The 23,021-nt window shown below is 40.5% G+C and overlaps 1 protein-coding gene across 2 annotated transcripts in view; it reads left to right on the top strand.

The window, feature by feature from the left end:
- The first annotated feature begins 9,142 nt into the window (after positions 1-9,142).
- Positions 9,143-23,021, top strand: part of LOC117523434 (glutathione S-transferase alpha I-like) — a 67,215-nt gene continuing 53,336 nt past the window's right edge. The window contains exons 1-6 of one of the 2 annotated variants that reach the window (XM_034184970.1): positions 9,217-9,303; positions 9,399-9,450; positions 14,729-14,861; positions 14,940-15,075; positions 15,151-15,276; positions 15,373-15,668. In XM_034184970.1, coding sequence (XP_034040861.1) covers positions 9,217-9,303; positions 9,399-9,450; positions 14,729-14,861; positions 14,940-15,075; positions 15,151-15,276; positions 15,373-15,507 — 669 coding nt within the window. In that variant the 3' untranslated portion in view covers positions 15,508-15,668. Of the gene's footprint in view, positions 9,304-9,398; positions 9,451-14,728; positions 14,862-14,939; positions 15,076-15,150; positions 15,277-15,372; positions 15,669-23,021 lie in introns of those variants that run through there. The other variant, XM_034184967.1, reaches the window with a different exon arrangement.

Below are 23,021 nucleotides of genomic sequence, written 5' to 3'. Positions count from 1 at the left end.
TATCTGGCAACACTGAATTTTATTATTTATTGCATTTTGACACACGTCACCAAGACAATAATTTATGCTTTGATTTGCTTTTACTCTGAGGAATTGATTCTGTTGCTGCCATTATTATTAACTTTGCAAACCATCACTTCATTTAGGACTCAATCCATATGAATAGTTATTTTCTTCTCACTTAACAGTTTCTTCAAACTTTCCGCACAGTGTCTTTTCAAATATCTCTCTCTGCTGAATGCTTAGGTGAATTGGAATTAGAAAAGGTTAGGTCAGTTGGAAACTTTATAATTGTACAGGTCTCCGTTGCAAACGAGATCTTGATCTCAGTGGGACGAACCTGGTTAAATAAAGGTTAAAAATGCCACACCTATTCAGATCCTGCCAGTGTACTTGATATTATTGTTAGATCTAATGCTGAAGAAAAAAGATTGCATTTCTGTGGTGCGTTTCCATCTAGCACATGCGCAAAGGGTTTTACAATGATGCCTCACATTTACCCAGATGAACTGAAACAATGCAGACTGAGTGTCTTGTCCAAAGACACATACTGGTAGCATGAGCGGGATTCAAACCCAGGTATATATTTTGGCAGGCCAGCTCCTTATCCATTAACTCTCCAATAACTCACTATTCCTGTCTGTTCTGCACTGCCCTAAAGCGTACTGTGCGTGTATCCGAGTGTCCATTCGTGTGTGTGTTTGTAAAGCCTCACTGCTACTGTTATTGTCTCCATGGCGTATACGTCCAGGCTTCTACAGGTCATGTTAAATCAGGTCTGCAGACTGACAACCACCCAGGCAGAGCACGCTCTATCCCCACCTCCAAAAAGCAGTATATGTATCTGCCGCTATGTGTGACATGTATGCGTCACCTTAACCAGTTCCATTTGCTGGTGTCCTCACCATTGACGCACCTGCATGCTCAGTCATACTCATAGCATTCTTTCACAAACAAGTAGTAGTCTCTTGTAAGTCTTCCCAAGTTACTGTTCATTTGACACAAATTCATTGTACCCAAAGATCACCCTAGTACTAAAGACATTCAGCTGTCACATTAGGTCACTGGTTAGAAAACAAGTACGACTAAGACTGGAAGCACCAGGACTATAAAGACTTGGACTTTTGTTTTCCTGCAAAGATTTCAGCATGACCAAACACCACTAACCACCGACCTCATAACTCTATTTAAGCGTCATTCAGTCTTGAAGTCCAAGGTTTCCCGAGACATGAATATCAATACCAAAATAAATGAAACGGTCAAAAAGTTTGACACTTTCACATTATACAGCTAGACTTCTGAAGGCTGAATCCAGGAAGTCATTGGAAGCTTGGTTCTGAGTTTTGATCCAGGACAAACACTGTTCTTGTCCTTTGCTCCAGTGCCAAATTGTCTTGCTCTCATTCTTTCTCACGTTCCTTCATGTTCAATCCACTATTGCTGAATCCTGCTGCCTCTATGTGTCTCCTGTATATCACCTGCCTGTTTACCTGGATTACTGTCTTGCAGCTTCCCTCACGGACGGTTGGACTGACTTCTTGTGTTTCGACCGTTCGCCTGTGTCTTTGACCATCCACATTGTTTGTTACCACATGCAGAACTTTGTCTGTGAATGCATTGACTGTTCCTGCTGCATCTGTGGTGAACAAAACTACCTTTTACGGCAAAATGTTGTTCTCTCAGGAATCCTCAGTTTTGTCTTTACACTTGACTTTTACCCAAATGATTGTCCTCTAGCTGACCTTGCCGGGGCAATTGTAGAATTCAGTTGTGCGCCACATTTGGTCTAAATTGGGCAAAAAAAAAAAAATCTAATTTCTTGTGACCTTGACTTTTCCAAAGTTTTTTCTAGAAGTACAATTTTGGGGTCAGCTTTCATTGACATAAGTTGTTCAGAGAAGTATGCAAAGAAACAGCCAGCCAGGCACCACTGATGGACCTTTGGTAAATCTGACCTTACTGGTCAATTGTGGAACCCACCTCCATATTTCTACCAACTTTGGTGCAAATCAGAGTGAAAAATGTAAGTTTTGAATGTGACTCAATGACCTTGACTCCACTGATTGACCTTTAGTAAATTTGATATTTCCTGGGCCATTCCAGAAACCACTTACATTAGAGTGGAGATATATATATATATATATATATATATAGCTAGCTCAAACAAACCATTTAAGGGGAATTCTGGCATCAACCTACATCCATACAACAAGCAACAAGTTTGGTGAAAACTGACCTAAGTACCTTGAATGGGTCGTGCAGGGGTGGTGGCCAAGTGGTGAGTGCACTTGGTTTCAGAGTGGAAGGTTCCCGGTTCAAACCTCACCCCTGCCACATTTGTACATGTAATGTGGAGTTGTGTTAGGAAGAGCATCCAGCATAAAAATTGTGCCAAATCAACATACAGGTCCACCTTGGATCTGCTGTAGTGACCCCGAGCGAAAAGGGAGCAGCCAAAGGGGCTTACTTACTTATTTTACCTCGAATGGGTATAGTGAGAAACACACAAAAAGTTCTCAAATATTAAGGATTCTCAGCTTCTACAGTTTCATTTCCTTTTGTCTTGACCTGTCATCCTGTGCTTCCCTCAGAAAGACCTTATTTTAGCTCCACTCTATGTACACATTTCCCAGAATTATGTTCACCAGTGCCTTCCTCTTCTTACAAAGGCGGGGAGGTGATGGTCTAGTGGTTAAGGTTTTGGGCTTGACACCAGAAGATCCTCAGTTCAAATCCCCGCCTGACTGGAAAATCACTAAGGGCCCTTGGGCAAGGTCTTTAATCCCCTGTTGCTCCCGGTGTGTAGCGAGCACCTTGTATGGCAGCACCCTGACATCGGGGTGAATGTGAGGCATAATTGTAAAGCGCTTTCAGCGTCTGATGCAGATGGAAAAGCACTATATAAATGTAGTCCATTTACCATTAAACTGCTGCTGCTGTGTCTGAATCTCAGACATCTGAAACAACACAATCACAATATACTTTATTATCCCAAAAAGGGAAATTCATTTTGGACTGAGAGCAGTTTAGGAATATCATCTCTTGCTCATATCCACTGAGCAAACATTGCTCCTGGCCAGACACAATCATGGGGAAGACTCCTGACCTGACAGCTTCTACACACAGAGAGTCAACCACAGAACGTCATTGCTGGCTGTTCACACCATGCTGTATCAAAGAATATTCATGGGAAGTGGATCGGTAAGGAAAAGCATAGTCACAAAAGAGGCACGAGTAACAGGGATTACTGCAGGTTTGAGGAGATTGTCAAGCAATTCAATGTAAGAGACTAGAGGAGCTTCACAAGGACTGGACTGAGGATGGGTCAATGCACCAAGAGCCACCATGCACAGACGTGCTCAGGAAATGGGCTACAAGTGTGGCATTCCTAGTGTCAAGACACTCCTGAAACAGAGACAATGTCAGAATCATGGACAGAAATGTTTGGTAATACCAATACCTTGACATGAGAATGAACTTCTACGTCTTGGACCTGGTGCTTCCTGTTTTCCTGTATGGTTGTGCACCCTGTCTCCTCTCTAAAATACATTGGGATTGAGCATGTAGAACCCCAAAGAATCAAATCAATTTTATTTATATAGCGCCAAATCACAACAACAGTTGCCCCAAGGCGCTTTATATTGTAGGCAAGGCCATACAATAATTACGTAAAAACCCCAACGGTCAAAACGACCCCCTGTGAGCAAGCACTTGGCAACAGTGGGAAGGAAAAACTCCCTTTTAACAGAAAGAAACCTCCAGCAGAACCAGGCTCAGGGAGGGGCAGTCTTCTGCTGGGACTGGTTGGGGCTGAGGGAGAGAACCAGGAAAAAGACATGCTGTGGAAGAGAGCAGAGATCAATCACTAATGATTAAATGCAGAGTGGTGCATACAGAGCAAAAAGAGAAAGAAACACTCAGTGCATCATGGGAACCCCCCAGCAGTCTATAGCAGCATAACTAAGGGATGGTTCAGGGTCACCTGATCCAACCCTAACTATAAGCTTTAGCAAAAAGGAAAGTTTTAAGTCTAATCTTAAAAGTAGAGAGGGTGTCTGTCTCCCTGATCTGAATTGGGAGCTGGTTCCACCGGAGAGGAGCCTGAAAGCTGAATGCTCTGCCTCCCATTCTCCTCTTACAAACCCTAGGAACTACAAGTAAGCCTGCAGTCTGAGAGCGAAGCGCTCTATTGGGGTGATATGGTACTATGAGGTCCCTAAGATAAGATGGGACCTGATTATTCAAACCTTATAAGTAAGAAGAAGAATTTTAATTCTATTCTAGAATTAACAGGAAGCCAATGAAGAGAGGCCAATATGGGTGAGATATGCTCTCTCCTTCTAGTCCCTGTTAGTACTCTAGCTGCAGCATTTTGAATTAACTGAAGGCTTTTTAGGGAACTTTTAGGACAACCTGATAATAATGAATTACAATAGTCCAGCCTAGAGGAAATAAATGCATGAATTAATTTTTCAGCATCACTCTGAGACAAGACCTTTCTAATTTTAAAGATATTGCGTAAATGCAAAAAAGCAGTCCTACATATTTGTTTAATATGCGCTTTGAATGACATATCCTGGTCAAAAATGACTCCAAGATTTCTCAGTATTACTAGAGGTCAGGGTAATGCCATCCAGAGTAAGGATCTGATTAGAACACCATGTTTCTAAGATTTGTGGGGCCAAGTACAATAACTTCAGTTTATCTGAGTTTAAAAGCAGGAAATTAGAGGTCATCCATGTCTTTATGTCTGTAAGACAATCCTGCAGTTTAGCTAATTGGTGTGTGTCCTCTGGCTTCATGGATAGATAAAGCTGGGTATCATCTGCGTAACAATGAAAATTTAAGCAATCCCATCTAATAATACTGCCTAAGGGAAGCATGTATAAGGTGAATAACATTGGTCCTAGCACAGAACCTCGTGGAACTCCATAATTAACTTTAGTCTGTGAAGAAGATTCCCCATTTACATGAACAAATTGTAATCTATTAGACAAATATGATTCAAACCACCGCAGCACAGTGCCTTTAATACCTATGGCATGCTCTAATCTCTAATAAAATTTTATGATCAACAGTATCAAAAGCAGCACTGAGGTCTAACAGAACAAGCACAGAGATGAGTCCACTGTCCGAGGCCATAAGAAGATCATTTGTAACCTTCACTAATGCTGTTTCTGTACTATGATGAATTCTAAAACCTGACTGAAACTCTTCAAATAGACCATTCCTCTGCAGATGATCAGTTAGCTGTTTACAACTACCCTTTCAAGATTTTTTGAGAGAAAAGGAAGGTTGGAGATTGGCCTATAATTAGCTAAGATAGCTGGGTCAAGTGATGGCTTTTTAAGTAATGGTTTAATTACTGCCACCTTAAAAGCCTGTGGTACATAGCCAACTAATAAAGATAGATTGATCATATTTAAGATCGAAGCATTAATTAATGGTAGGGCTTCCTTGAGCAGCCTGGTAGGAATGGGGTCTAATAAACATGTTGGTGGTTTGGAGGAAGCAACTAATGAAAATAACTCAGACAGAACAATCGAAGAGAAAGAGTCTAACCAAATACCGGCATCACTGAAAGCAGCCAAAGATAACGATACGTCTTTGGGATGGTTATGAGTAATTTTTTCTCTAATAGTTAAAATTTTGTTAGCAAAGAAAGTCATGAAGTCATTACTAGTTAAAGTTAATGGAATACTCAGCTCAATAGAGCTCTGACTCTGTCAGCCTGGCTACAGTGCTGAAAAGAAACCTGGGGTTGTTCTTATTTTCTTCAATTAGTGATGAGTAGAAAGATGTCCTAGCTTTACGGAGGGCTTTTTTATAGAGCAACAGACTTTTTCCAGGCTAAGTGAAGATCTTCTAAATTAGTGAGACGCCATTTCCTCTCCAACCTACGGGTTATCTGCTTTAAGCTACGAGCTTGAGAGTTATACCACGGAGTCAGGCACGTCTGATTTATTAGAGAATAAGAAGAGAACATAACATTAGAGAACATAAAGAAGGAATCAGATCCTTAAACCTAGTTACAGCGCTTTCTGAAAGACTTCTAGTGTAATGAAACGTATTCCCCACTGCTGGGTAGTCCATCAGAGTAAATGTAAATGTTATTAAGAAATGATCAGACAGAAGGGAGTTTTCAGGGAATACTGTTAAGTCTTCTATTTCCATACCATAAGTCAGAACAAGATCTAAGATATGATTAAGTGGTGGGTGGACTCATTTACTTTTTGAGCAAAGCCAATAGAGTCTAATAATAGATTAAATGCAGTGTTGAGGCTGTCCATTCTCAGCATCTGTGTGGATGTTAAAATCGCCCACTATGATTATCTTATCTGAGCTAAGCACTAAGTCAGACAAAAGGTCTGAAAATTCACAGAGAAACTCACAGTAACGACCAGGTGGACGATAGATAATAACAAATAAAACTGGTTTTTGGGACTTCCAATTTGGATGGACAAGACTAAGAGTCAAGCTTTCAAATGAATTAAAGCTCTGTCTGGGTTTTTGATTAATTAATAAGCTGGAATGGAAGATTGCTGCTAATCCTCCGCCCCGGCCCATGCTACGAGCATTCTGACAGTTAGTGTGACTCGGGGGTGTTGACTCATTTAAACTAACATATTCATCCTGCTGTAACCAGGTTTCTGTAAGGCAGAATAAATCAATATGTTGATCAATTATTATATCATTTACCAACAGGGACTTAGAAGAGAGAGACCTAATGTTTAATAGACCACATTTAACCGTTTTAGTCTGTGGTGCAGTTGAAGGTGCTATATTATTTTTTCTTTTTGAATTTTTATGCTTAAATAGATTTTTGCTGGTTATTGGTGGTCTGGGAGCAGGCACCGTCTCTACGGGGATGGGTAATGAGGCGATGGCAGGGGGACAGAAGCTGCAGAGAGGTGTGTAAGACTACAACTCTGCTTCCTGGTCCCAACCCTGGATAGTCACGGTTTGGAGGATTTAAGAAAATTGGCCAGATTTCTAGAAATGAGAGCTGCTCCATCCAAAGTGGGATGGATGCCGTCTCTCCTAACAAGACCAGGTTTTCCCCAGAAGCTTTGCCAATTATCTATGAAGCCCACCTCATTTTTTGGACACCACTCAGACAGCCAGCAATTCAAGGAGAACATGCGGCTAACATGTCACTCCCGGTCCGATTGGGAGGGGCCCAGAGAAAACTACAGAGTCCGACATTGTTTTTGCAAAGTTACACACCGATTCAATGTTAATTTAGTGACCTCCGATTGGCGTAACCGGGTGTCATTACTGCCGACGTGAATTACAATCTTACCAAATTTATGCTTAGCCTTAGCCAGCAGTTTCAAATTTCCTTCAATGTCACCTGCTCTGCCCCCGGAAGACAATTGACTATGGTTGCTGGTGTCGCTAACTTCACATTTCTCAAAACAGAGTCGCCAATAACCAGAGTTTGTTCCTCGGCGGGTGTGTCGTCGAGTGGGGAAAAAACGGTTAGAAATGTGAACGGGTTGGTGGTGTACATGGGGCTTCTGTTTAGGACTACGCTTCCTCCTCACAGTCACCCAGTCGGCCTGCTTTCCCGGCTGCTCGGGATCTGCCAGAGGGAAACTAACGGCGGCTAAGCTACCTTGGTCCGCACCGACTACAGGGGCCTGGCTAGCTGTAGAATTTTCCACGGTGCAGAGCCGAGTCTCCAATTCGCCCAGCCTGGCCTCCAAAGCTACGAATAAGCTACACTTATTACAAGTACCATTACTGCTAAGGAGGCCGAGGAATAACTAAACATTTCACACCCAGAGCAGAAAAGTGCGGGAGAGACAGGAGAAGCCGCTATGCTAAACCGGCTAAGAGCTAGTAGCTGCGCTAAGCTAGCGGATTCCTAAAAACACACAAAGTGAATAATGTGTAAATAATTTAGAGGTGATTCCGCAGAGGGAGTGCTTTAGTTAAGGCACGTGAAGATTACACTGTGAAACAAATCATTGTCTAGTTAACTAGATCAATCTAACTGCACAGATTAAACAGCTAACAGATACAGAAAAACACCGCTGTGCTCCGGAACAGAAAGTGATACAATACCACAGTGAGAGCCAACCACCAGTAGAGGCAAGCTGTCTCTACTGTATTTATGTGTGCCAAACTCCTTCTGCCACCTGGGGGATGGGCCAACTAATCAGGGAGCAGATGTTATATATGGGAGGGGCATAGTCAGTGAAAGTTTGACCAGAGGAAGAGATCCAGTGGGGTCGAAACATTGTCACATTAAAGGAAGTAACCAAGGAGTAAGTGTGTAGGCTTTTTTATTATTTTGTTCTATGTTCACTGCAGTAGCCTTGCACCTGGTGATGTGTGTATATCTACCTTGATTAAGGGTAAATGTAACAAAAACAAACAAACAAACAAAACAGTAAGTCCCATTGGCTGCTTGCTTGTCTGCGCTCAGAGTCGCCACAACAAATCCAAGGTGGATTTGCATAAATTGTGCTGATCCAACACAGCAAAGTTAAGTTGACATGTAACTGTACTATTTTAAAAGTAGTTGTAATTACTTACAGGACAGGGGTGGTGGCCAAGTGGTTAGTGCACTTGGTTTCAGAAGGATGGGTTCCCGGTTCAAACCCCACCCCTGCCACATATTTCTCTATGCAATGTGGAGTTGCGTCAGGAAGGGCATCTGGTGTAAAATCTGTGCCAATTCAACAAGCAGATTCACCTCAGATTTGCTGTGGCGATCTCGAGCACAAACAAGGGAGCATGTTTGCGATCCAGGACCCCAAGCAGTTTCATAGCATGGTGGACATGACAACACCCGACACCAGGGCATGGCCCCACATTTGACCTTTGCTATATTGTTGACCCTAACCCGACTCCCTGAAAACCCAAAATGAATTAAAGATTGCACATCAATTTTTTTAATCAGAGTTGTTTGTTGTATCATCAAACTGAAACCCAATGTTCCATAATAAGTGTGCTGTATGTAAACTTCTGACCAGAAAATGCATAACCTTTTTTTCCCATTTGGTCAGCAACTGCCAATAACAACCCTTAGATTGTCTCTTCGCCTTACCCCACCCCCACACACACACCTCCCCCTGTGTTATATAAGGACAGTTTGGCTCCTCTGCCCCCCCACACATTCTCTTCCTCATAGCTGAGGTCTGATTTCACTTGCTCACTGTTGCTGTGTTTTTTTTCCCCTGTTTCAGCTCAGAATTTGCAGAAGTCATGGCTGAAAAAATTGTGCTGCATTATTTCAATGGCAGAGGCAAAATGGAATCAATCCGCTGGCTTTTGGGAGCAGCAGATGTGGATGTAAGTGGTGTTAGTTTTGTTTCTTGCTCGTATATTTTCTAAATGCCAAACCTCTGGAACGTATCTATGAAACATCTGCACTGTTTCATCCACAGTTTGACGAGGTCTTTCTGACAACACGCGAACAGTACGAGAAACTCCTCAGCGGTGAGTCTGACCCTAAACAGGCGTTTGATACGGAAATGAGGAAATTCAGGGACGTGTTGTTTTGAACTTTGCATGAGGTCTCACAAGTTTGCTTGTATGATCACGACCGTTCTTTTTTGTTTTGCACTGTGGCCGATTAATGTTTCACCTGTCGAGTCATTTTTAATCCACCACTTGTGTTGCTTTTCTTGAATATTTGAGTATGTTGTATTAATGTAAACAGCAGTCAGTTTTGTGCAGTGTTCCGTGCTGCAGTGTGCTTTTCCTCATTGTTTCATAGTGTAGTATTTTAAAGTAACAACTAAGACTTTAAAAACAGTACATTATACAGACTTGACATGCAAAGGTGTAAGATACAGATGTGATTTTCATGTTTAAACCTTCTCCTAAAATATTCCACACACAGTTGATGGTAGAAATGAGGCTTTTTGACATTAAAAAAAAGCTTTATTTAAAAACTCTCAAACAGTAAATGAAACAATTGCGTCAGAGTCCAAAATTACAAAAAAAAAAGCAATTGCTTCACAACCTAACACTGCAAATGAAGTGACTTCTTCAGAATTAACTGGTTTGAAATAGCAAGTGACAATTTTTCAGACCCTAAAAGAAGAAATTAAACAAGTGCATCAGAACTGACTGGTTTGTAATGCTTGAAACGGCAATTTACACAATTCTTCAAACCCTAAACAAGACAAACAAATTCATCAGAATGACTGGTTTGAAATGGGAAATCAAACAATTCTTCAGACCCCAAAATGGTAAATGAAACAAATGCCTCAGAATTAATTGATTTAAAATAATTAAAACATTAAGTGAAACAATTCTTCAGACCTTAAAATGGTCAATGAAACAAATGCACCAGAATGATTTGGTTTGAAATGGGAAATCAAACAATTTTTCAGACCCTAAAACAGGAAAATAAATAAATGTGTCAGAATTAATTGGTTTGAAATGCTTGAAACATTAAAGGGAAACAATTCATCAGACCCTAAAATGGGAAAATAAATAAATGTGTCAGAATTAATTGGTTTGAAATGCTTGAAACATTAAAGGGAAACAATTCATCAGACCCTAAAATGGGAAAATAAATAAATGTGTCAGAATTAATTGGTTTGAAATGCTTGAAACATTAAAGGGAAACAATTCATCAGACCCTAAAATGGGAAAATAAATAAATGTGTCAGAATTAATTGGTTTGAAATGCTTGAAATGGGAAATCAAACAATTCATCAGACCCTAAAATGGGAAATGAAACAAATGCATCAGAATGAATAGGTTTGATTTTTCTTTTTACTTTTTTCTTGAAATAACAATGAAACAATTCTTCAGACCCCAAAACAGGAAATTAAATACATCAGAATTAATTAGTTTGAAATGGTAATTCAAACAATTGTTCAGACCCTAAAATGGTAAATGAAATGAATGCTTCAGAATTAACTTGTTTAAATACTTGAAACCTTAAGTGAAACAATTCTTCGGGGCCTAAAATATAAATAATATGGGCTATGAATTAGTGTTCAGAGTAAATTAAACAAGTTTGTAGAGCTCACAACAGTAAATGACACAAGCACTTCAAAATTGATTCACAGCTTTGATATGCTCAACACAGTAAATTAAATAATTGTTTTAGAAAATGGAAAATTACGCAATCACGTCAGGTGTCAAAATGGTAAATTAAGCAATTCTGAAAATTATACGAGGTCTATTAGAAAAGTATCTGACCTTATTATTTTTTCAAAAACCATATGGATTTGAATCACGTGTGATTACATCAGACATGCTTGAACCCTCGTGGGCATGTGAGAGTTTTTTCACGCCTGTCGGTTACGTCATTCGCCTGTGGGCAGTCTTTGAGTGAGGAGTGGCCCACCCTCTCGTCGATTTTTTTTTTCTTTCTTTTTTTCATTGTTTATGAATGGCTCAGACTGCTGCTTTGTTTGATCAAAATTTTTTCAAAACTGTAAGGCACAACTGAGTGGACACCATTCGATAAATTCAGCTGGTTTTCGGTAAAAATTTTAACGGCTGAGAGATTTTGGTCTGGTAGTGTCGCTGTAAGGACGGCCCACGGCGCCTGACGGCGATCTGCGCTTCGAGGCGGCAGTGTCTTGCCGTTTCAAGTTGAAAACTTCCACATTTCAGGCTCTTTTGACCCAGTAAGTCGTCAGAGAACAGAGAACTTTCAGAAGAAGTCGGCATGAGGAGTTTATTCGGACATTCCATTGTTAACGGACATTTTGTAATGAAAGAACGTGCGGGCAGAGTCGCATGTCGGGCCGGACCCGACCGCGGGGGGTCGCGACAGGAAAAACACCTCCGTTGTAAACCTTAACGGGCAAGTTGGAACATGCCCAAGCTGTTAAACAATTTCTCAGTTACTCAGTTGTTGAAAGCCATCAAAAGCCGCCTGAATTTTACAAATGGTTTTCAACACGGAGGTGTTTTTCGTATCGCGGCGCACACAGATTTGGCGAGTCGTCACGGAAACGACTCGGCAAATTTGCGCGCACATCTTTCATTAAAAAATGTCCTTAAACAGTGGAATGTCCGCATAAAGTCCTCATGCCGGCCTCTTCTGAATCTTCTGTTCTCTCACGATGTCCTGGGTGAATTATGCCTTAAATTAGGATGTTTTCAGGTCGAAACAGGCCGACGACAGCGCCTGGAAGCGCTGCACGACGTCCCGCTCCGTGGGAAGTCCTTACACTGACAGAAACACCCCATAATCTCTCATCAGCTGTTAAACTTTTCACCGAAAACCAGCTTAATTTCTCGAATAGTGTCCACTCGGATATTCCTCACAGGTCCAGAAAAAATTTTGATAAAGCAACGCGCGCCGTCTCGAGCAGCGTGTGAAACAAAGGAATTCAGCTGAGGGCTGGACCACATCTCACTCAAGGCCTGCCGACAGGGAATGACGTCACCAACGCGTGAAAAAACTCATGCATGCGCACGAGGGTTCAAGCATGATTGGTGTAATCGCACGTCATTCAAATCCATATAGTTAAAAATAAATAAATAAAAGGGTCGGTTTATTATCTAATAGACCTCGTATACTGTTTCCAAATGCATGAAATGGTCAATGACACATTTGTGTCATTATGTTTGCTCTTTCAAAATGTTTAAACCCCCTACAGTAGTAACATCTAGTGGGCAGTGAGGTTCCAGCCTTTATTTATATTAAACCATGAATGAAATGAGAGACCATAAAATGGGAAATGAAACAAATGCATCAGAATTAATTGGTTTGAAATGCTTGAAACAGCGAGTGAAACAATTCTTCAGTGCAACACAGGAAATGAAACAAGATAATAACATGGCAAAAACACAATGTGGCATGTGTGTCATAAATGTGAACACCATGTACAGTGTCAACTTACCTTTCCATTACTGCCATTGTGAAATCTGGATCATTTCATTCATTTATTGTTTCATTCATTAGTTTTCTGTTGCTTATCCAGCAGCAGAACTTAATTTCCACTACTTGTATCTGCAGCCTTGTTCTTTCGGTCATTACTCAAAGCTCATGACCATAGGTTAGCATAAATCAACTGGTAAATTGAGAGCCCTGACTTCTGGGTCAGCTCTTCCTTCACCACAATGACCCATTACAGCATCTGTAGGATCTCAGCCCCAATCTGTTGGCCTTTCTCCCATTCCATTTTAACCACACTCTTGAACTTGAAGTCCTCCACTTGTGGCTCTCTCCTGTCCCAGAGGGGACAATTCACACTTTTCTGACAGAGTACCATTTAATCCTCAACCTGACAGCTTCACACTTGGCATCAAATCCACCCAGTGCACATTGGAAGTCACTGTCTGAAGCCAACAGAACCATATCTGCAAAAAAGCAGAGATGTAATTCTGAGGTCACCAAACTTGACACACTCCAATCCCTGACTGTACCTTGAAATCCTGTCCATGAAAATCAGCAACATGATTGGTAACAAGGTGCAGCCCTGGCCAAAGACAAACACTCACTGAAAACAGGTCTGATGCAATGCCAAGAATGCAAACACAGCTCCCACTACAATCGTAGAGTCTGTATTGTACGTTGCAGCAGTTCTGGTACCCCTTAACTCTCACAGCAAACACACAGGACACCTTGGATGATCCAGTCACATGCTGTTTCCAAGTCTACAAAACACATGTAGTTTCATATTCCCAAGCCCCTTAACATCCATGCAAGTGTCGGCAGCTGGCCCACCATTCCAAGACCAGGACAGAACCTGCATTGCTTTCCTAAATCTGAAGTTCAACTGTCCGTCAAAGGCAAAATTTGACTATATTGGTCGAAGATTTCATTTTGCATTTCATGTGACTATGCAAAACGAAGGGAAAGGGTGAAGTGGTAGGGCAAAGAGAGAGTATTCTAACTCGGTCTAGGCATCCTCTCTAGCACCCTGGCATAGCCTTTACCACACAGGCTGAAAAGTGTGATTTCTGTATAATTGGAACACTCTAGTCCTTTTTGTTTTGTTTGTTTTTTTCTTAAGCTGGGAACGACTACCCCAGTTTTCCAGCCAGAGGTACTCTCCCAGACTTCCATGCAACATTGTATAGGTGTGTCAGCTATGACGGCCCAACATTGAGAAACTTTAGATTCTCAGGATTAATCTCTTGAACTCTCAAAAACTTATCATTGAAGAGTAAGTTCACTCAGTTCAGTGGTACCCAAGGATCCTCCCAAGAATCACAAAGAAATTGCATGAAACTGTCAGACATAAAGTGTGGATGTTGAGCTCTGAACATTCTAGTTCATAACGTTTCCACTTGTGTTTATGGCATTGAAATATTGGTGAACTCAGTTAGGCATTTTTGATGTATCTGGGCACCTGAAGCCAGTCTTTTAAACCATGTATCATGACTTTGTGTGATGCCTGTGGATTGTTTATTTTATTTTATTTTTTTTAACCCTAAGGGCACTGTGAGACCACATAGCTCCCACAAGGTCCAGTCATCCCCTGGACTCTGAAGTTTTTACTTTAGCTTTTTGAGAAAGGACTATTTGTTTAATCACACTGAGCATCATTATCTGATCTCCATCACTGAGCTTTGAGCCTATAATCAGAATGAAAGAACTGGACAAGCAGATCAAAGGAATGACATCTTCAGTGAATGGGTTTTTTTTTCTCTCTACCAGATTATATCGAAATCCTTTTTGAGGTATCCTCAGGCACTTTTTTCTTTGATTGAGGTCATTATACCACCAATATCTGATAGATTCTATCCACTGATTTTTTTTTTTTTTTTTTTTTTTTTTTTTTTAAATCTGCAGATGGAGATCTCATGTTTCAGCAGGTTCCAATGGTGGAAATTGACGGCATGAAGCTCATTCAGACAAAGGCCATCTATAAATACATAGCAGAGAAGTACAAGCTTCATGGGAATGATCCCAAAGAGCGAGTCATGTATGGCTTTTTTCTTCTCAATCAAGTTGCAATTTCATATCTGATGACTGACTCTCACACACAATGTTTGTTCTTCAGCATCGACATGTACTCAGAGGGCTTGATGGATCTCATGGAGATGATAATGATACTGCCTTTTACCGCAGATGTGAAGGCAAAACTGGACAATATTGAGAGCAAAGCAAAGGAGCGCTACCTTCCTGTGTTTGAAAAGGTAAAATCACTTTAATATGATGTGATTACAGAGTGAAGAGGCCTGAAGGATTGATGGAACGATCGAACTTTACAGGCACTGTGTGAGAAAGTTCACCTGGTGGGCGGTAGACTGACCTGTGCAGATGTGCTCCTGTGTGAGTGCACAATGATGCTGGAGGAGAAATTTCCTGGAATCTTGGCTGATTTTCGCAACATCAAGGTCCTGTCCTGGCTCCAATTTTTATATGCAAACCTGTGATCATACACAACATATCCCTCATAATGAACACATGAATACTGTCTGATTTTCCTCCAGGCTTTCCAGGGCAGGATGACTCAGGTGCCTGCAATCAAGAAATTCCTTTCGTCAGGGAAGAGGAAGCCGCAGCCAGATGAAGAGTATAAGAGGACCGTCCAAAACGTGTTCAAGATGACCCTTCTTTTGCCGTGAAACTTGTTCTACACCTATGAATGTCGTCATGCACAATGTAGAAGATGCAGACCAGCTGTAGTTTGTGCTTTAGGGATTCACAAAAAGAAACAAATCTATTTTGTACAGCACTCAAATTATGTGATTTAAGATGTTAGGAAATAAACTGTTCTGACCATGCAGTTCTGTGTCAATTTAGTTAGTTTAGGGGAGGTGATGGTCTAGTGGTTAAATGTTGGGCTTGAGACCAGAAGATCCTCGGTTCAAATCCCAGCCTGATCAGAAAATCACTAAGGGCCCTTGGGCAAGGTCCTTAATCCCCTAGTTGCTCCCAGTGTGTAGTGGGCACCTTGCATGGCAGCAGCCTGACATCGGGGTGAATGTGAGGCATTGATGTGTAAAGCGCTTTGAGCATCTGATGCAGACGGAAAAGCGCTATATAAAAATGCAGTCCATTTAGTTCATATTTCTTAAAAACAAAGACTGGGGGAGATTACATTTTTAAAGCATTTAGAAATGCTAAAAGAATCCATGCAAGCAAGGGTGGATACAGAGTTTTGGTTGGGGGGGGATTCAGTACAATTGGGCAATTAGTTTCATAGAATGACAGCATAATGTCAGATATATATATATATATATATATATATATATATATATATATATATATATATATATACACACACACACACACTAGTAAGCATTTTTTTCATCCAGAATACTAACATAAAATCAAATTTCCAAAGTAGAATATTCATTTTTAATTGTAAATCATGTCTTTCATTAATCTACACAAGGCAATAATATACAATGTGATATTGCTGTAACAAAAACATTAAAGTTTGTATTTGCTTTCTGCCAATTGTGAATTAAATATGCACCAATCATGTGAAACTGAGATGCTCGTTCAAACCTTTGCTCATCTCTTTTATCTTGTGCTTTTAGTGTAAGCTGTACTTTTCTGATCACTTAGATTTTATTTTCATTTTGACAAAAGCAAGAATTACAGAGTCCAACCAATATCATTGCTTGACATCTCAAGTCAGGGACCACAAAGTATATTATCGTACAATTACATAACAGAGTTGCTTTTTTTTTAATCCCAAAGAAAAGGTAGAATGAGGTGAAACCAGCAGCCATGTCCTTTATTCATTCAGGTATGATGTCTATTTGGTGATACATACAGTGGGGAAAATAAGTATTTGACCCCGTCAGTTTTGCAGGTTTTCCCACCTACAAAGAATGGAGAGGTATGTAATTTTTATCATAGGTACACTTCAACTGTGAGAGACAGAATCTTAAAAAAAAAAAACCACATTGTATGATTTTTAAATAATTAATTTGCATTTTATTGTGTGAAATAAGTATTTGACCGCCTACCAACCAGCAAGAATTCTGGCTCACACAGACCTGTTAATTTTTCTTTAAGAAGCCCTCTTATTCTGTACTCTTTACCTGTATTAATTGCACCTGTTTGAACTCATTACCTGTATAAAAGACACCTGTTCACACAATCAATCACACTCCAACCTGTCCACCATAGCCAAGACCAAAGAGCTGTCTAAGGACACCAGGGACAAAACTGTAGACCTGCACAAGGCTGGGATGGACTACAGGACAACAGACAAGCAGCTTGGTAGAAGACAACTGTTATGATTATTTATTAGAAAGTGGAAGAAACACAAGATGACTGTCAATCTCCCTCGGTCTGGGATTCCATGCAAGATCTCACTTTGTGGGGTAAGGATGATCTGAGAAAGCTCCAAACTACACAGGAGGACCTGGTCAATGACCTGAAGAGAGCTGGGACCACAAAGATTACATTAGTAACACATGATGCTGTCATGGTTTAAAATCCTGCAGGGCAGCAAGGTCCCCCTGCTCAAGCCAGCACATGTCCAGGCCCATTTAAAGTTCATCAGTGACCATCTGGATGATCCAGAGAAGGCATGGGAGAAGGTCATGTGGTCAGATGAGACCAAAATAGAGCTTTTTGGAATCAACTCCACTTACCATGTTTAGAGGATGAGAACAACCCCAAGAAAACCATCCCAACCGTGAAGCATGGGGGTGGAAACATCATACTCTGGGGGTGCTCTTCTGCAAAGGGGACAGGACGACTTCACCGTATTGAAGAGAGGATGGATGGGGTCATGTATTGTGAGATTTTGGCAAAAACCTCCTTCCCTCAGTAAGAGCATTGAAGATGGGTCATGGCTGGGTCTTGCAGCATGACAATGATCCCAAACACACAGCCAGGGCAACTAAGGAGGGGCTCCGTAAGAAGCATTTCAAGGTCTTGGAGTGGCCTGGCCAGTCTTCAGGCCTGAACTCAATAGAAAATCTTTGGAGGGAGCTGAAACTCCAAACATGAAAGATTTGGAGAAGATCTGTATGGAGGAGTGGACCAAAATCACAGTTGCAATGTGTGAAAACTTAGTCAAGAACTGCAGAAAATGTCTGACCTCTGTTATGGCAGACAAATGTTTCTGTACCAATTGTTAAGCTCTGTTTTTCTAGGGGGGCAAATACTTATATTATGCAATAAAATGCAAATTAATTATGTAAAAATCATACAATGTGATTTTCTGGATTTTTCTTTTTAGATTCTGTCTCTCACAGTTGAAGTGTACCTACGATAAAACTTACAGACCTCTCCATTCTTTGTAGGTGGGAAAACCTGCAAAACTGACAGGGTCAAATACTTATTTTCCCTACTGTACATCTTTTTTTCAGTCTCTCTAACGCATGAATCTCTTTGACCATTTCTAGCCATTTGTCTACTGCGAGTGCATCGGTTTGCAACCACTTACTGATTGCTTTTTTTCACTAGTGATTTTCCTTTATTTCTTTTAAGTATTGGCATATTTGTAAGTATCTGAAGAAGTCATTCTTGTCCAATTTATCTTTTAATGCCATAAAACTTTGTAATGCATTCTTCTCCATTATATTACAATCGGCCATTATACCTTTAATTCTCCAAGATTTAAAGCTTGAATCCATACAATTTGGATGTCATATGCAATCCAGCAAAGTTTTTTTTATACTTAAACCATAAGTTTAATTGCTTCGAGACCAATCAATGGGAAGTCTTAGTTTAAGTTCTGGAGAAGGACTGTAGTTAAATGATAATATTTGTGGGTTTTTTTTTTTTTGTATATTGAGTTTGTAACCTGAATATGAGCGAAATGTCTGAAGGAGGTCCAAAAGAGTAAGGAGGCATCATCTGGATTTCTGATATACATCAGTGTCATCAGTATACAATGCTACTTTATGTTCTCTATTATTGATATCAACATTCCCTGTATATGAGAATCGTCCCTTATTGCTTGTGCCAAAGGTTCCATATGCAGTGCAAAAAGAGGTGAGGCGGGGGTGCCCCTGATGCATGGATCTTTCCAATTTTATACAATCAGCAAGACTTACATTTACTCAGATCATTGCAGAAACCAAAACGTTCCAATATCAAAAACAGATATTCCCAGGTGACAGTCAAAAGCTTTCTCAGCATCAAGACTCATTAGCACAGTGTTCAGTTTAGCTTTCTTAATGGTTTATATTAAATGAAGGGAGCGTCTAATATTGTCTTGTGTTTGGTGGCCATAAACAAAGCTTGTTTGGTCAAAGTCATTTAATTCTGGAATAAACAAATTTAGTCTCATGGACATGATGGACGCATAAAGTTTGTAATCCTGATTTAAAATTGAGATGGGTCTATATGAGCTACAGTTTATTATTGTCCTCTTTTGGAATGAAAGGGAATGGCTTCACTCCACAATGCCGGAATTGACAATTTCTCAAATGTCCCATTAAAGGAATTTACCAGAGTCAAATCTCTAAAAGCCCTATACCATTCAGCTGGTAGACCATCACTTCCTGGTGTTTTATTTTTTTAATTTATTCATGTTGCACATGAAACAATGGTGGAACACAACTGCACAGCTCACCATTGAAGTAATGATCTGATGGTGAAGTTTGTGGATGATACAGTAGTGGTGGGACGGATAACCAATGGCAATGACAAAATAATCTTAACATCAGCAAAACCAAAGAGATGATTGTCGACTTTAGCAGGACTGGCACCATCCACCTTTCCCTTTACATCGATGGAACACCTGTGGAGATGGTTCCCTGCTTCAATTACCTCAGAATACACATCACAAACAACTTCATCTGGCTTAATACCACCTTGAGCATCATCAAAATGGTTCATCAACACTTGTACTTCCTGAGTAAACTGAAAAGGGTGGGAATGAACAGAGGAATTCTTAGTTCCATCTACAGGTATGTGGGGGAGAGCATTTTCACCTCTGACATCACTGTGTGGAATGCCAGCTGCACAGTGTCAGAGAAACAGGCACTGCAGCGGGTGGTTAAGTCTGCACAGACAACCATCGGCTGCAGTTTACCATCCATTGCACATGTTTATGTACAGTATATCTGCAGAAGCAAGAACAAGGCAGCCTGCATCATGAGAGACTCCACCCACCCTGCACATGAACTGTTTGCCCCCCTCCTCTCAGACAGGAAACTGCATAGTATCTTGGCTAGAACCACCAGGCTGAAGAGCAGTTTCTCTCCAGATGCTGTTTGGCTAACGAACTCCTCCACATGGCCTACTGCTGTCACTCAGGCTCTGGAATGCCCTTCTTCTGTCTTTACACTGCACAAACTCCACTAACTCTTTTAAAAAGCAGCTGAAGACACTTTCATAGACACAAACTTTTAGCTTGACTTGTTTTTTATGCTGTTTTCTATTTTTTTAAATCTTGTTTTCTATACTTTTAATATTATGATCTATTTTTCCTGTTTCTCGTGAAGCACTTTGTGATTTGTATCTGTGATAAGTGCTACATAAATGTTACTTACCTACTAGGCTATGTACTGCCACTCTGTGCTGTTTTTAAAAGCTGTTTATTTAATTTTAAATATCTATGTACATACGCAGTGCTGTGAAAAAGGTGGTGCCCTCTTGAGCTTTTACATGTTTGAATTTTTTATGACATCAAAAACAAAAAAATCAGGTGTTTTATATAAAAATTTAAACTCACAGTGAGAAAGTAATCTCTACATCATGAAATAGAAGAAATAAAAATCTAAAAGTGAGAATAAGTAAGCGCACCCTTTATTATAATGCATGTAAAACATCATTTTTACACCCAGTTTTCTTCAGACAAGTCAGGGGATGGATACATGAACATTTCCAAGACACCGATTAGATCTTGGACTTAACTGACATCAATTATGAAGTAACACAAACTGGTAAATCTGTGTAGAGGAGACAGTTAATAAATAATGACTTGGATTTATAGAGTGCTTTTCAAGACACCCAAAGCGCTTTTACAAGTTGCATTATTCATTCACTCGCACATTCACACATTGGTGGTGATAAGCTTCTGGTGTAGCCACAGCTGCCTGGGGCATACTGACATGGCTGCTATTCTGCACCTATGGCCCCTCCGACCACCACCTCATTCATACACAGGCAAGGTAAGAGTCTTGCCCAAGGACACAATGGCAACATGCAGATTTTTAACTGGTTGGGAGCCGGATTCAAACCACCAACCCTTCAGCCATAAGATGGCTTGCTCTACCTACTGAGCTATTGCTGCCCACAGTCAATTCTTAAAAACTAAGTGACGGTGTAAGAAGGAGGAAACAGTGAGGAAAGCCACCGAGACACCCAGACAACCCTGAAGCAGTTATAGGCTTCTGTGGCTGTGATTGGAGAAATTGTTAATTATACAAGTTTAAGTCTCAATCCATATGAATGAATGTTTTCCTCTCGCATAACAGTTTCTTCAAACTAACCCCACAGTGTCTTTTCAAATATCCGTCTCTCTTTCTCCCACTCCCACCTTTCCTCCACTATTATGGGTAAATGTACAGTGATCACTACCCATTGTTGTTGAATGCCACACCTTCTATTCAGATCCTGCCAGTGTACTTGATACTACTGTTAGATCTAATGCTGAAGAAAACGATTGCATTTCTATCGTGCTTTTCCATCTAGCACATGCTCAAAGTGCTTTACAGTGATCCCTCACATTTACTTCACCCTCTAAGGCCAGTGCCCATTTTTACAGCTGGGTGGACTGAAACAATGCAGATTAAGTGTCTTGTCCAAGGACACAGATAGGTAGCATGAGCAGGATTCGAACCTAGCTCCTTATCCACTCAGCTACTTGTCCCTACCCATTACTCACCTGTTGTCCCTCTGCTGTCATTCAAACACACCCACCTCTTTCTACAACCCCTGGCAAAAATTATGGAATCACAGGCCTCAGAGGATGTTCATTCAGTTGTTTAATTTTGTAGAAAAAAAGCAGATCACAGACATGACACAAACTAAAGTAATTTCAAATGGCAACTTTCTGGCTTTAAGAAACACTATAAGAAATCAAGAAAAAAAGATTGTGGCAGTCAGTAACGGTTACTTTTTTAGACCAAGCAGAGGAAAAAAATATGGAATCACTCAATTCTGAGGAAAAAACTATGGAATCACCCTGTAAATTTTCATCCCCAAAACTAACACCTGCATCATATCAGATCTGCTCGTTAGTCTGCATCTAAAAAGGAGTGAACACACCTTGGAGAGCTGTTGCACCAAGTGGACTGACATAACTCATGGCTCCAACACGAGAGATGTCAATTGAAACAAAGGAGAGGATTATCAAACTCTTAAAAGAGGGTAAATCATCACGCAATGTTGCAAAAGATGTTGGTTGTTCACAGTCAGCTGTGTCTAAACTCTGGACCAAATACAAACAACATGGGAAGGCTGTTAAAGGCAAACATACTGGTAGACCAAGGAAGACATCAAAGCGTCAAGACAGAAAACTTAAAGCAATATGTCTCAAAAATCGAAAAATGTACAACAAAACAAATGGGGAACGAATGGGAGGAAACTGGAGTCAACGTCTGTGACCGAACTGTAAGAAACCGCCTAAAGGAAATGGGATTTACATACAGAAAAGCTAAACGAAAGGCATCATTAACACCTAAACAGAAAAAAACAAGGTTACAATGGGCTAAGGAAAAGCAATTGTGGACTGTGGATGACTGGATGAAAGTCATATTCAGTGATGAATCTCGAATCTGCATTGGGCAAGGTGATGATGCTGGAACTTTTGTTTGGTGCCGTTCCAATGAGATTTATAAAGATGACTGCCTGAAGAGAACATGTAAATTTCCACAGTCATTGATGATATGGGGCTGCATGTCAGGTAAAGGCACTGGGGATATGGCTGTCATTACATCATCAATAAATGCACAAGTTTATGTTGATATTTTGGACAATTGAAAGGATGTTTGAGGATGATGAAATCATTTTTCAAGATGATAATGCATCTTGCCATAGAGCAAAAACTGCAAAAACATTCCTTGCAAAAAGACACATAGGGTCAATGTCATGGCATAGGGTCAATGTCAATGAGCAGATCTGATTTGATGCAGGTGTTAGTTTGGGGGATGAAAATTTACAGGGTGATTCCATAATTTTTTCCTCAGAATTGAGTGATTCCATATTTTTTCCTCTG

The sequence above is a fragment of the Thalassophryne amazonica genome, chromosome 13, assembly GCF_902500255.1.
Source record: "Thalassophryne amazonica chromosome 13, fThaAma1.1, whole genome shotgun sequence".
Lineage (NCBI taxonomy): Eukaryota > Metazoa > Chordata > Actinopteri > Batrachoidiformes > Batrachoididae > Thalassophryne > Thalassophryne amazonica.
This window is presented reverse-complemented; position numbering and strand designations above follow the sequence as displayed.